Source organism: Lissotriton vulgaris, chromosome 2_1 (genome assembly GCF_964263255.1).
Source record: "Lissotriton vulgaris chromosome 2_1, aLisVul1.2, whole genome shotgun sequence".
Classification (NCBI taxonomy): Eukaryota; Metazoa; Chordata; class Amphibia; order Caudata; family Salamandridae; genus Lissotriton; species Lissotriton vulgaris.
Window position 1 is genome coordinate 1,973,898,511 of NC_141687.1, and position 14,570 is coordinate 1,973,913,080.

At 43.8% G+C, this 14,570-nt stretch overlaps 1 protein-coding gene across 1 annotated transcript in view; it reads right to left on the reverse strand.

Annotated features, from left to right (window-relative positions):
- The window catches only part of UNC45A (unc-45 myosin chaperone A), a 277,165-nt gene that overhangs the window by 205,319 nt on the left and 57,276 nt on the right, over positions 1–14,570 (reverse strand). Inside the window, exons 8-9 of the mRNA XM_086958180.1 lie at positions 9,909–10,079; positions 7,604–7,775 (exon numbers count right to left, since the gene is read on the reverse strand). Of these exons, the coding sequence (XP_086814306.1) occupies positions 7,604–7,775; positions 9,909–10,079 (343 nt within the window). The remainder of the gene's footprint in view (positions 1–7,603; positions 7,776–9,908; positions 10,080–14,570) is intronic.

Genomic DNA, 14,570 nt, shown 5'->3' on the forward strand with positions numbered 1-14,570 from the left:
AAGAAAATAGAAAAGTATTTTTGATTAATGCAATGTTAAAAAGTATATAAAAAAGTCCCTTCTTTCCCAGCCCCACTCCGGTTACTTCCATCCACTCCTTTCTACACCTTCTTCCTTCTGTGTCCATATTGAGATTTCCATTTTAAATAGCATAATTTCCCTGAGTTTACATTCCTTACTTTCCTATTTGATTCGGTCTTGTACATTCTATGAAGACCTTTATTCAGCGTTCTGTTCCTTTTCTCTTTTCTCTTCTCCCACATCCCCTTTTTGATCTCTCCACGTGGATACAACGGACACTGCTTTTTCTTTAAATTCACTCTCCTTTCCACTTATAGCACACTTGCCTTTTCATTAAATTCACTCTCCTTTCCACTTAAAGCACACTTGCACCTTAAATTCATGACTCATCCCTTTTCTCTTTATCTTTTCTAAATATTCATTACCTCTTGGCGGAGCTTAAAGCATTTCCGTCCTTCACACCCTGCTCCATATAGACTAGTAAGGAATATGCTACTTACCAGTATGTATCTGTTCTTGGCATGTAGGGCTGCTGACATTCATATCTGTGCATAGATAGCCACCTAGTGTTGGGGCCGGATGATTACACATTGTTGTCCTGGAAGAGTCTTCGAAGTATCACGAGATAGGTGGCTCCTCCTTCGGACTACAGTGCGCATGGGCATCCTCTCCATTCTCAGATTTTTTTTCACTATTGTGGCAGAGATGGAGTATAGTATAGTAAGAGATGGCCATACAAAGAGTGAATGCTGCAGCAGCGACAGGCACCGGGGAGGTGGGTGGGCGATATGAATGTCAGCAGCCCTACATGCCAAGAACAGATGCATACTGGTAAGTAGCCTATTCCGTTCGAGGAATGTGGGCTGCTGAATTCATATCTGTGCATAGAATGTATAGCAGTATCTCCCTTAGCGGTGGCTACCGGTGTCAGCTGCAGCAGTCTGGAAAAGAGTTTTGAGAACAGCCTGTCCTACAGCAGCTTGCTGTTCTGAATGTACATCTACACAATAGTGTTTTGTAAATGTATGTGTGGTTGACCATGTGGCTGCTTTACAAATTTCGTGTAAAGGAATATTACCCAGGAAAACCATGGATGCCCCTAGCTTGCGTGTGGAATGCGCCCTAGGGGGAACTGTTAAGGTACTTTTGGCTTTTAAATAACATATTTGGATGCACTTAACGATCCATCTGGCTATACCTGATTTTGAAATAGGGTTGCCTTTGTGTTGCGGTGAGAAAGCAACAAACAACTGTTTTGTTTTTCGAAATGCCTTAGTTCTGTCTATATAGTATAGCAGAGCTCTCTTAACATCTAGAGTATGCAAGGCCCTTTCAGCTACTGTTTGTGGATTTTGAAAGAACACTGGCAGTTTGATGGTTTGATTTATATGGAAATGGGATACCACCTTTGGCATGAATTTAGGGTGTGTTCTGAGAACTACTCTATTTGCATGTATTTGAATGAATGGCTCTTGACTAGTTAGGGCTTGCAGCTCGCTAACTCTTCGAAGCGAAGTAATGGCAATAAGGAAAGCCCCCTTACAAGTAAGAAATTGTATTTCGCATGAGTGTAGTGGTTCAAAAGGTGGTCCCATAAGTCTGGTTAAAACAATGTTGAGATTCCAGACTGGTGAAGGTGGGTGTCTTGGAGGAATTACGCGTTTGAGTCCTTCCATAAACACCTTAATTGCTGGCACCCGAAATAGTGAAAGTTGTTGCCTGTTTTGAAGATATGCTGCTAACGCAGCTAAATGTATCCTGATGGATGAATAGGCTAAATTGCAGCGTTGTAGGTGCAAGAGATAGCAAATGATGTTTTGAGTAGAAGCATCAAGTGGGTTAATATCGTTGTTACGACAGCAAATGACGAAACGTTTCCACTTTGCTGCATAACATGCTCTGGTAGTGGGTTTTCTTGCCTCTTTGATAATATTCATGCAGTCTGGAGGCAAGTTCAGGTATCCAAATTCTAGGATTTCAGGAGCCATATCGCCAGGTTCCGCTGTTGCGGGTCTGGGTGTTGGATTTCTCCATGGCTCTGAGTTAGAAGATTGGGCGTGAGTCGCAGTCTTTGATGGGTCACCAACGACAGCTCTAGGAACGTTGTGTACCATGGTTGCCTCGCCCATGTGGGAGCAACTAGGATCAGTGTCAGCAAATGTTGGCGCAACTTGCGTGCCACCAGCGGTATTAATGGAGCTGGGGGAAAAGCGTACGCAAATTTGCCTGACCAGTTCATCCATATCGCATTTCCCTGCGATTGTGGATGTGGGAACCTGGCGGCAAAGTACTGGCCTTTTACGTTTTCGCTTGTGGCAAACAGAACTATTTCCGCGTGTTCCCACTTCCGGAAGAATGGTTGGAGCACTGTGGTGTGAATCTCCCATTCGTGCATTTGTTGACTGTGCCTGCTGAGCAGGTCGGATACTTGATTGTCCTTGCCTGGGAGGTGCTCTGCCATAAGAAACATGTTCCTTTGAATGGCCCACTTCCACATTGCTTGAGCTAGGTGCAACAGCTGTGGTGACTGTGTTCCTCCCTGTTTTTGAATGTAATACATAGCTGTCATGTTGTCCGTCCGGATCAACATGGTTTTGTTGCATAAGTGTGTCTTGAACGCTTTTAGAGCTAGAAAGATAGCCATCAGCTCTAGAAGGTTGATGAGCATCTTCTTTTGTAGTACATTCCAGAGTCCCTGTACTGTGTAGTGTAGGACATGGGCTCCCCATTCTAGTAGGGATGTGTCCGCGGTCAACACTATTTGTGGGACAGGCTCTTGGAACAGTCGTCCTTTGCAAAGGTTTTGTGGATTCCACCAATGCAGAGAGTTGTATGCCCGACTGATCACCAACACTAGGTCCTGTAATTGCCCTTGAGCCCGATTCCACTGCCTTGCTAGGCACTCTTAGAGCGGACGCATGTGTAGTCTGGCATGAGGGACTATGAATATGCACGAGGCCATCATGCCTATTAGTTGCATAAACACTCGAGCTGGTACTGAGTGTTGGGGCCTGAACTTTTGGTTCAATGCTTGCATGCCGTTGATCCGTGCTGCGTTGGGGTATACTTTTGTTGCCAGTGTATCTATAGTTGCTCCCAGGTATTGTTGTACATGGGAGGGTTGCAGGTGTGATTTTGGGTAGTTTAGCAAGAAGCCTAAACTGTGCAGGAGATGGATGGTTTTTGACATGTGGTTGGCACACTGCTGGGCTGATGGCGCGTGTATTAGCCAATCGTCCAGATATGGGTACACATGGATGTGTTGCCTTCTGAGATGTGCCGCCACTGTAGCTAGACATTTGGTGAAGACTTGTGGAACTGTTGTGACACCAAATGGTAGGACTTTGAACTGGTAGTGCTGTACTTGAATGGTGAACCTGAGATACTTTCTGTGAGCAGTGTGTATTGGTATATGAAAGTATGTGTCTTTGAGGTCTAGAGTTGCTAGGAAGTCTCCCTTGCGAAGCAATGGTAAGACTTGCTGGAGAGTGAGCATATGAAAATGCTCCGACAAAATGTACAGGTTGAGGGGCCTGAGGTCCAATATTGGTCTGAGAGACCTGTCCTTCTTTGGAATTAGGAAGTATAGGGAGTATACTTCTGTTCCCTGATGATGTAGTGGAACTGGTTCTATGGTCCCCTTTTGCAGCATACTGATGACCTCTTGCTGCAGTAGTGTTATATGTTCTTGTGACATTGGACAGTGCACAGGTGGTATGTTGGGTGGGGTTGAGGTGAGTTCTAGGGAATAGCCATGTTGGATAATTTGCCTGACCCACTTGTCTTTTGTGATATTTAACCAGATTGGACACAAATTGTTGTAGTCGTCCCCCGACCGGTGTTATATGGTCTGGGGGTAGTGCCAAGAAGTCACTGTTTGGTGTTAGTGGAGGATCTATTTGCATTTCCTCCACAACTCCTTCCTTTGGTGCTATTGCCTCTGTAGCCACCCCTGTTTGTGTTTTTGTTGCATGTGGATTGCGTGTTACTTTTGTAGCTGGAGGATTGCTGTGATGTATTACTTTGCACTCCTCCTCTATAATTGGAGCGACAAAAGGATCCCCGGTGTTGTTGGGACTGGAGAGCTCCCATGGACTTTGCTGTTTCCGCATCCTTTTTCATTTTGTCCAGAATTGAGTCAACTGCTGGACCAAATAAAAAGTCTGGGTTGACAGGCTGATTAAGAATTGTGGATTGAACTTCATTCTTCAAGCCCGATATGCGGAGCCATGCATGTCGCCTTAGCAGCACGCTTGTATTGATGGATCTGGCCGCTGTATCCGCCGCGTCTAGGGCACATTTAATTGAGGCATTGGTGATGAGCTTTCCTTCCTGTATAAGTTCATCTGCCTGTTGTTTGTAAGTATCAGGTAAGTGTTGGAGAATTTCTTCTAAGCTGTCGTAGTGTGCCCGGTCATATCTGGCCAGCAAGGACTGTGTATTGGCAATTCTCCATGAGTTTGCTGCTTGAGCTGCTACTCTCTTGCCTGATGCCTCAAAGATCTTTGACTCTTTGTCCGGAGGAGCAGCCTCTCCGGTAGTTTGGGAATTAGCTTGTTTACGTGCGTTGGATACCACTAGGGAGTCTAGGGGTAGCTGGCCCTTGATGTATGTAGGATCTATAGGTACAGGCCTATATTTCTTTTCAATTCTAGGGTTTATGACCCATGCCCTAGCAGTGTCCTTAAAAATGTCATGTGCGTGTTTTAAGACACCCTTCAACATGGGGAGTGTTTTTACATGTCTCTCAGATGTTGTTAGTGTATCAAAGAGAAAGTCTTCTTCAATAGCATCAGAGTGCATATCTACATTATGGTAGGTAGCTGCTCTATCAAGTAAAGAATTAAAGGCCACTGTATCTTCTGTGGGTGATGGCTTAGTTGGGTAAACTGCAGGTTCTGTAATGGGCAGAGTCCCTTAATTGTCTGGTTCTCCTCCTACACCCCATGGTTGTAGGTTGGGGTCTCCAGTTGGGTTTTGTGGGTAACCAAACCCCACATCTGCATCCTGATCTTCATCTGGGTTGTAGTCAGGTGATGTTGGGGTATATGGGGTTGTAGGCATAGATGGAGTGATAGGTTCAAAAAGTATTGGAGAGATAGCACAGTCTCTTTTCTTTTTGAGTGGTATTCTAGGAAAGTCTTCTATTGGCAGAGGCCTTTTCTTTTTTGTGTAAACAGTCACTTTACCAGTTTCTGGGTTAATATACAGTTTTGACTGGTCTTCTGTGGAGGGGTCTGGGTGAATAAGCTCGTCCTCCACAGTTTTTGGCCTTGGTGCAGTAGCCTTTGGTTTGACTGTTTCTTGTGGTTGGATTGGTTTTTGATGTTTGTCGACAGATTTTGTCGGTTGAACGTCTTTGGCTGGCTTCACCACTTTTTTCGGACCGAGCGGTTAGGTCGGTTCGACAGTCTCTTTAGGTGTTTTAGGTGTTTGTGGTTTTGGTTTGATGCCCTTTTTTGGTTCCAGCTGCTTCGGCTCGACCGATTTATTTTGGTCCACCCTAGGTTTCACTTTCGGTTCAACGTTAGTTTTGGGCGTAGGCCTTTTACTTTCGTCGACTGTTTTTATCCCCTTGTCGATATTTGAGACTCCTTTGCTCGATTCGACTGGCTTTGTCTTTGGGGTCGATTCGATGTGCTTTTGCTTTGGCGTCGAATCAACGTTTTTTGGCCGCGATGTTGACTCGACGGCTTTAGGCTCGACTTGACAGTTTTAATCTTTGATGTCGACTCGACGATCTTTGGCTTCGAAGGCTGTGTTGGGGCTACAGCCTTTGACTCGACGACCTTTGGCCTAATTACTTTCGGTTCGACGACTTTTGGTCCGAAGACGGTGTTGTCGACCAGTTTCGGTTTCGATGGAACCGGTGCCGTATGGCATGTCTCAGAGAAATCTTTAGCCGGGCGGTATGGCGGGGCTGTAGAACTAGAATGTTGACCTTGGCTAAGGCCTGCTGTAGATGCCTCGACCCGAGTCTCTGAAATCGGTATAGTGTATATATGGGGCGGTGTACTCCCGGTTCGCCCCTCGTCGTCATTGGAGTCGTCTTCAACAGCTACGATGTCTTGATTGTATTCCTCAAGATCGACGATTTGGTCCTCCTCTTCAAGGTAATCTTCGGAGTCGTGCTCCGAGTATTGGTTTTCGTCTTGATCAGAGTCTTCGGCGCTAGCTAGTTCTTCCTCATTGTCGAAGATATTATCGGGCTCTGGCGCCGACCGCTGCATTTCTTGCCTCGCCACCCGTCGCTTCTGGATAGTCTTTTTCGACCGGCACTGGGCACAGGCCAGGCAACTATCTTCTTTGTGATCTGGAGATAGGCATTGTTGCACACGGGATGCTTATCTGTGTGCGGGAACTTCGAGTTGCACTGCGGGCAGTATTTGAATCGACGGTCGGGCCACGTGGTGTCGAGAAGGCCTCACGGCCCGATTCGACGACCGAAGTGCAATAGATGTTTAGAAAGTATATCGGTACCGAGCGCTGAACAATACCGACGGATCCGAAGGCCTTTTGGCCTTAAGAGAAGAGTTAGTTAATTCCGAACTTGGAGTGTTGGAAAGAATATCCAAACCCAATGGCGGAAAAAAACAATCTGAGAATGGAGAGGATGCCCATGCGCACTGTAGTCCGAAGGAGGAGCCACCTATCTAGTGATACTTCGAAGACTCTTCCAGGAAAACAATGTGCAATCATCCGGACCCAACACTAGGCGGTGATCTATGCACAGATATGAATTCAGCAGCCCACATGCCTCGAACATTCTTGTACAATTTCTTACTTGTTATAACTTTTTTCACTCTATACTGTGTAAGGATAGACTCTTGCATATCCGCAGTCTATTGCTTTCATCCTAATGATGATCTAAAACACCATCAACATATATGGCTGCTTAAACATTTCGGTAAACCATTACACTGCAGAGCGGAGCAAATTGATTCAAGTGGACTGTACAACTACTGGCACATTCAGCAATTATTGTGTATACAGTCTGTCACTATATCTCTTGTTTGATCACTTCTTTGGGCTATTACCTTCATCACCAGCAAAGTATGTTCACTTCTCACACTGGGCACATATAGGTTTATTTGTTAAACGTGGATCTATGTCTAATGATGTAATATTATAAACAACTCCTATGGTTAATTTGTCTTCATGATCGTTCTTAGAAAATATATCTCCTTAATCATGTAATAGTTTAGTCACATTTTGACTATATCACACCAAATTATTTCATTATTTTTCTGAGATCACACCTTGGTAGACACAGCTGTCATTCATAAAAACTAATTTGTGGCACACTCCTGTATTGGGTGTATTCTAAACATTGAACATTTGTGTTACTGTAACAAGTGTAATTTATCAGTATTTCTCTTCATGTTTTCTTGCCAGTATTTTCATTACAGGCTTTGTAATGCATGTAAAAAAGTAAATAAAAGTATTTGGCAAAGTGCTGCTTTTACATGCACATAGGAACGTTTTAAGTTGGACAACATTTTTCTAAGCAGACTATGCACTTTATGGCATATTTCACACTATCTAAATCTTCCACAGCTTAGATAAAATGTATACTTCTCACCGAACATAATCTTCGCAGAGCTTGTGAAAATTCTCTCTCTCTGCATCACATTTCAGGTCATCGAAGAGCTTGTTGAGAAGCACAGAGGCACTCATCCGGCTATTATCAGTAACAGGAAGGCATCCTGGAATCTCCATCACAGATCCACCTACCTCTAGGATCTTCTTCAAACCTGAAAGCACACACAATTCATATTTTACTTGACTGTAGACTGTAATAGCAGAACTAAAAGTTATAAATGGTATTTTATCTGCAGGAACAAAACATCATCATGCATATAACCATATTAAACTAGAACCACCAGAGAACAAATTTAGAAAACACTGGTGCACCACAGTTCACACTATCTGCTTTAAAATACAAATGCAGAGAAGACTGAACCTATAGGAAACATTTCATTAACTGGGCTCTCTAACTATAGCCTACTGTGCAAGCACGTGATCAGCATAATTAAATTCCTTGTATCATCTGGTTTGTGTGCATATGTTTTATACACACATTCACAACTATACCCCACTTCCCCCCACTCACTTCCAAATCCATGCAGAACAAGAGATTCCTATTTGCAGCATGTTTATCACTCTGCAGGAGAAAGATGCAATTGGAACCTGGACCTTCGTTGGGAGTTTGAAGGTTCTGTCTGCTGAGACAGCAGAATATATGTGACTGTTCTCTCCTCTTCAGGTGGAGTAGAACCGTTTTCACCAGCTCTCACAATACAAGAGTCCACCTACTTTCACCCTCTAGAACAGTGAGAGGTTAATGGAGAAGCAGGATAAGATAGTTCACAAACCTCATGAGAACTTCAGCCTCCAGTATTTCTAGCATCCACCTTTTAGGGATAGCACAGATACCAGAGTTTATTTAAGCTCAGTTTGTATTATATAAAACATACTCCTGTTATTAATATATCTGCACTCTTTGAGCTGCAATCTTGGCATTCCTACCAGCTGGACACAACTCTTTACAAAATGTCCACAATACCACTTCACCCTTGTCCAACCCCACACCTACGAAACACACTGGCACACGGATGCTTCAGAGGAAATCTCTTGGAAACAATAGGAACAGCTATGGCGCAATATCCTCAAAATATATAGGAGCATACCCCAACACGAAACCGCTTACAGAATCATGACTAGATGGTATTACACTCCCCTGTGTTTACAAAAAAAAATTCCCACCTCCTCCCCAAGCTAAAGGCGTTATCAATCAGCAACAAGAGACTTAATCCATATCAGGTAGTCGTGCCCACAACTTAGACTATACTGGAAGAAAACCCTAAGCCACATAAAAGACACTATCTGCTTTCCTGTCCCGAGCACACACACCGTGGCCATTTTGGGCATTCGATCCCCGACATTTACCACTATGACCCAATGCCGAATGGCATCTCACTGCACAAATGCTAGGTGCGGCCAAGCAAGTATTGGCCCTTCACTGGAAAAAGCCCTCTGAGCCACCTATCGCTTCATGGTTCACCTGCCTTTGGCATGTCATGGCGATGGAGCACTTATCATGCTGGGTCACACACACAGAACCAAATTTTACCCGTGTCTGGCAACCACTGCTCGACCACTTCAACAAACTAGAATACACTTGCTTTACTCCTCCTCGGCTCCGTGCCCTCCAGTTGTTTGAAGATGTCTCCCGAAAAAGTACAGTTGCAACCCCCGAGATGAAAGCCCAACCTGGTAATATAGAAAGCCCGATGCCCAACACTTGACACCCATCATTAGCCATGGCAGGTTCGGCCCGGGTTGGCTCGTCCTCCCCTCTTTCCTTCCCTTTCCCCCTTGTGCCCCCCCACCCATTCTAGTTTTCCCTTTAACATTTTGGTTTTCTCCCCCCTCTGGTCACAGATACAGCCTTTCCAGCAGCATACAGCTCTTTCTTCAATCATTATGTTGCTGGATGTGCGAGACTTGAGGACAATCACTTTTAATGTTGTTATGTGTATAAGACCTGACTATCAGCTGCTGTCATACGTTTTACATTGTGGTACAAGTTGGTAACCTTCAATAAAATGATTTGCAAAACAAAATGTCCACAATACTCAAGATTACCTCCACAAGTTTGTTAAAACTTACTTTCATTACGTTAAAAAAAATTGTTGCCATATATGCTCTACAAATAACCTATATGGTAGCACTGAGTTGATACGAACAGGTCACATTCTAGTGCAAGGGATGGCAACTAAGCAATAAAAACTAAACACAAACTACTTTTCAGATAATAAAAATAATTGAGAGCATACAAACAACTAGGGACAGAATTTACTACCAGTGAATACCAATGTGCTCACCATTATCGATCACCCAAAGGGTCAAGCTGTTGTTGGGGTCCCGCAGAGACTTCCGTGGAACCACTTTAATCAGTAGGTTGAAAGCATTGTCTCTGCCTTGACCAGAGATATTTTTCTGGACAAGCATCTCCAACAGGTGAAAGATCATGGACTTCAGCTCCTTCGAGGGATCTTTTAAGGTACAAGACAAAGATGGAAATAACATGGGTAATAATTCCACATCTCCTTAATAAACACATTCACTCAAACATATCCAGCACACAAATACAAGAAAAATGAGGCATACCTGAGGCCTGTTACTTTGTTCTCAAAGTTTTTTTGGTTTTCAACTACGAAAAACAGACACTAGTACACTAGCAGATACATGGGAGCGTCTTTAACAACATCAACGAAAATAAACATAACTAAAACTGCCTAAATTCAACATTTCTAACAACCCCGGTATGTTTTCTGCCACTGGAGACTCACATTTAGAGTCTTTTGGCTGGGTCTTTATGTTACTTTTGTGAAAGAAAAGGTTATTTGTTGCTTTTTATGTGACTTGAATATGAAAAGGTTAGTTGCTTGTGGTCCTAGTTCTGCATTGTAGGAATGTTCATTGAAGTAAAATGTTTGACAATGTCAGTTACAACATAACATTTAATTTTTTTGTAAAACACTGAAATTCACTAATTAGTTATCTGAGCGAAGTAGAACTTGCAACCCCGCCCTGAACTGCTTACATATCAGATCACCCATAACATGTTCAATGACATTACTGATGACATCATCCACAGACAGGCCACTCCCTTACCACACTCAACTACACACTGCCAGCACTCAGAATATATTTTTGATCTGCTTTTCCTGCGGTACTCCCAGGCCTCTAGATACATTTTTAACCTACATTTCCAAAAACTACCGAACAGATTTACATCAAATGTATGCTTTCTGAGTAAATATCTTGCTTTCTGCCAAATTTTGAGAAATTCCATTCAACTATTTTGGCTGTAGCTGTATCTAAATTCCCTATGCTAAACTGTATGGACGAGCAATATTTCAGGACTTTTCAGGAAGGAGCTGGACTGGATGAACCATTTTTGGAAAGGTTTGTGAAGATTTGTCATATGGCATCAAGGTTATTAGCAAACCAACAAATACATTTCCTATGGAAACCTGGTCCTAACCAGAACTACAGAGTGAAAGCCATTGTGAAATATTTAGTGGCCTATTAGGTAATTTTAGTTTACCCTTAATGTAGCTTTTAGGATTTAAGAAATACACATTTTAAGTATGCACCGCAGCGTCTTAGTTGCAAAAGGGGGTTGAAAGTGTATACCAGGAAGGAAAACATGTAGTCTGATGGGCCTACGCTGAAAGCTCCTGCGAGTAGGATCTTGAAGCAGATGGGAAGTTCCACACCACTGTTTTTGATAGAAATGGCTCATATCTTTGTGCCTTTTTACCTTCACTCAAAGTTTTTACACTCATCTACTGAGTGAAGTATTTTTCACCTACAACTGGAAATATTTTCCAGTCAGAATGCTTTCTCTTTTTGAGAAGTACCCTTATAATGGAAGGAAGGCGACAGTGTTGGTCTCTGACCCAACACAGTGTCTGTGTGGTATGTCCCCTGGCTTCACACTCTGTGACGGAATGTAATATATGCCTTGATATGTCAAAAAGGACATTAAAGGGCCAGGAGAGCATAACGCTGAGAGGGATGCTCCAGGACACGAGAGCTGAAAAGGAGTAGAGGAAGAAGAGTATTCAGGATTTCTCTTTCCATAAATCCTCTGGAAGCAAGGGGCAAATCTGGGACTGAAGACAAGGAAAATGCACAGTCAACATCATTATTCTCATTGTTTTTCCAAGCTAGTTGTTGAGACTCACAGCATCAATTTTGAAGGCTTCGGTGTCTACGTGCTCTCCAACTAAGATGGGGTCGACACCATTTAAATCCACACTGCATAGAAGACTGGGGGGATTGATCTTCCAAAAAGTAGATGACATCGAAGGACCACTGGAAGACATCGCCAAGATCACCACCATCATAAACGTTAAAGACAACTCACTGACATTGAAAAAGTTATCATTGCCCTCACCCTCTAAGAGGAACCATCAAAGACATGACGTCGAACAAGATCACCATCTCCTTCAACATCAAAAAGGGCAAGAATGAATATCTCACTATCTCCATCAATATCTTTGATGATGTCTTGCTCTCCATCTCCTCCTGCTTCTTCAATGGCATAATACAAGCCTCTTTATTCACTGAAACTTGAGTCACCTGCTCAGACTCCCACTCCAAGGTTCTTTACATCTTAATGCATATCCAGACCACCTCTGGCATTACCAATGCCAGGCACGCTGGATCCTCATACCCTGCCTCTTAGGCCTTTGAGACCTATTTTTCCATTTCAGGATCCCATTCAAGAGTCCCTGCAGTCTTTGCAGTTGTCTCCTCCAAATATTGCATCCTGTATCTAATATACATCTCCAGTGGGTAGGACACCTTGCTCTGGGTCTCCATTTTCTTCAAGACGTATATTTCACACCCCTGAAATATTTCAAAGACAGACCCCTACTATGGGGAAGGTTGTTACTCTGCGTCTCACGAAAAAATATAAGTCTCCAACAACACACTCTGAATTCTTAAAGTCTGATCCCAAACCAGACTCGAATATTGTGACATCAGTGAGGACAAATCATTGCGGTTGGACAATCGAAGTAAGAGTTTGGGCGTGACAGGTAGGAAAGTCTGTGGAATGGATGTAATGTTTCTAAAGAACACAGTGCAAACACCCTTCTTGGCAGGGAAAGATGAAACACAGAGTAAGGTCTATTATGAATGATTTGTGAAAACATCAGCAACAAGACTTGCTAGAAAAAGTCAATGAGAGTTCTCTGATTGCCAAGCAGGTAATCTCCACGCCACTGGAGTCAAGCTATCCTGGCTGAAGACGGCTGATAGCCAGAAACCGGTCCTAGGATGCTTGATTCCAGCCCAGGGAAGACATGGATTGGCAGTTCGGCTGGACTGTTCCCATGAGGCACAGGGTCAAGGCTAATTTGCATATGGTCATGTCTGAACTGGGGTAGATCATGTTGCATGGTATGCTCCCCTAACCTGTAGTACTATTTCCTTTTCTTGGATGAGTTTCTGTACTTTTGTTTTTTATGTAATAGGAGTCTTGTAAAGTGTGACTTTAAAGTGTGAATGAATGTTGAAGATGAGAGATGATTTAGAGCTGTGGAGCAGAGACTGAAACCAGTGTATGTCACTGGGTCAGAAAAGTATCCACATTACAACACAATCATCTATTCCTTGGCCTCTTTGCAAGCAGAGAGAGACAGATATAGAGAGACAGAATCTGTTATATATGGGCCAGTGGGTACCCCTTTTCCTGAGTGTTCCCTCCTCATCCCGCACTCCATCATCCATCCCATGTGCACTGCCCTCCCTGTTAAGGAGATAAACTGGAGTACGTGCCTACTGCACGGTTGACAGCTATGGAGACAGAATAATGGTCACATATGGGCCAAGTGAAATTGTGATTCGATGGAAATTATGCAGGTACACAGCTTTGAAAGCACAGACAGTGCCAAAGAAAGAAATGCATAGCTTGATGTGTGGGTAGAGGGGGCGCCAACAGTGGTTGTCGCACAGGGCGCCACCATCTCTAAAGCCGGCCCTGCTTCTAAGATCGGATCCGGGGGATCTGGGAGATCTTGTCTTGATTTTGGCTCCAAAGTTTTCGGTGCCAAACTAGACTTGTCCTTTTTATCCTTCGAAGTTGAAGGTTTCGATTCCGAAGGAGACTTGTGTTTTGAAATTGAAGATTTCGGCTCCGAACCATATTTGTCTTTTGGAGTGGAATGTTTCGGATCCGACCATTTGTCTCAATTCGATCCTGATCCGGAAGGCTTGATTGTTTGTTTTAGTGCAATGCCCGAGGGCAGGGTGTTGGAACCATCATCTCGGTGCCGACCAAGGCCGGAAAGGCATAGGTGGTGCTGAAGCCTTATGTTTAGTGGAAGAGAGTTTATGTGGTAAGGGGGCCTTAGTACTCACTGCACTCTGTCCCACTGGAATTACGTCAGACTCCAATTTGATCTCTAACTCGAAATCCGATTCTGGGACCAAAAAGGCCCCCTCTTCTTCCGCAGCTGTCACTTCCTCCTGTTCGGATTCTTCTCCAAAGATATCTGGAGTATGTTGAGTGCTTTGGCGCTGCTTTTCTCGACGTCGAGCCCGACGATCCTGAAGGATCTGTTTTGATCGAAAAGACCAGCAAGTCTCACAGTGTTCTTCCTTGTGCACCGGTGAGTGGCACAAGTTGCGTGCTTGGTGTGGATCGGTGCCAGGGTACTTCAAGTGGCACAGAGGACAGCATTGAAACAGAGTCTGTTCTGTTAACAGAATGTTGGACCGATACAGCTAGGCCAGAAGGCCGCCGCTATGTTTTTGACCGAAGATGGAAACTTTCCCGATCTAATCGATACACTGAGAGAGGGAAAAAGAGTATGATAACAATACCATCGAGGGTACAGTGGATTGTGCACCGAGGTGAACTCGAAGGATGGTTTTGAACCGGAGCACAGCAATCCACGTCCTAACCCTATGGCGAAAAGAAAACAATCGTGACTAGGAAAGACTTCTTTGAAGAAAAACAACTTGCA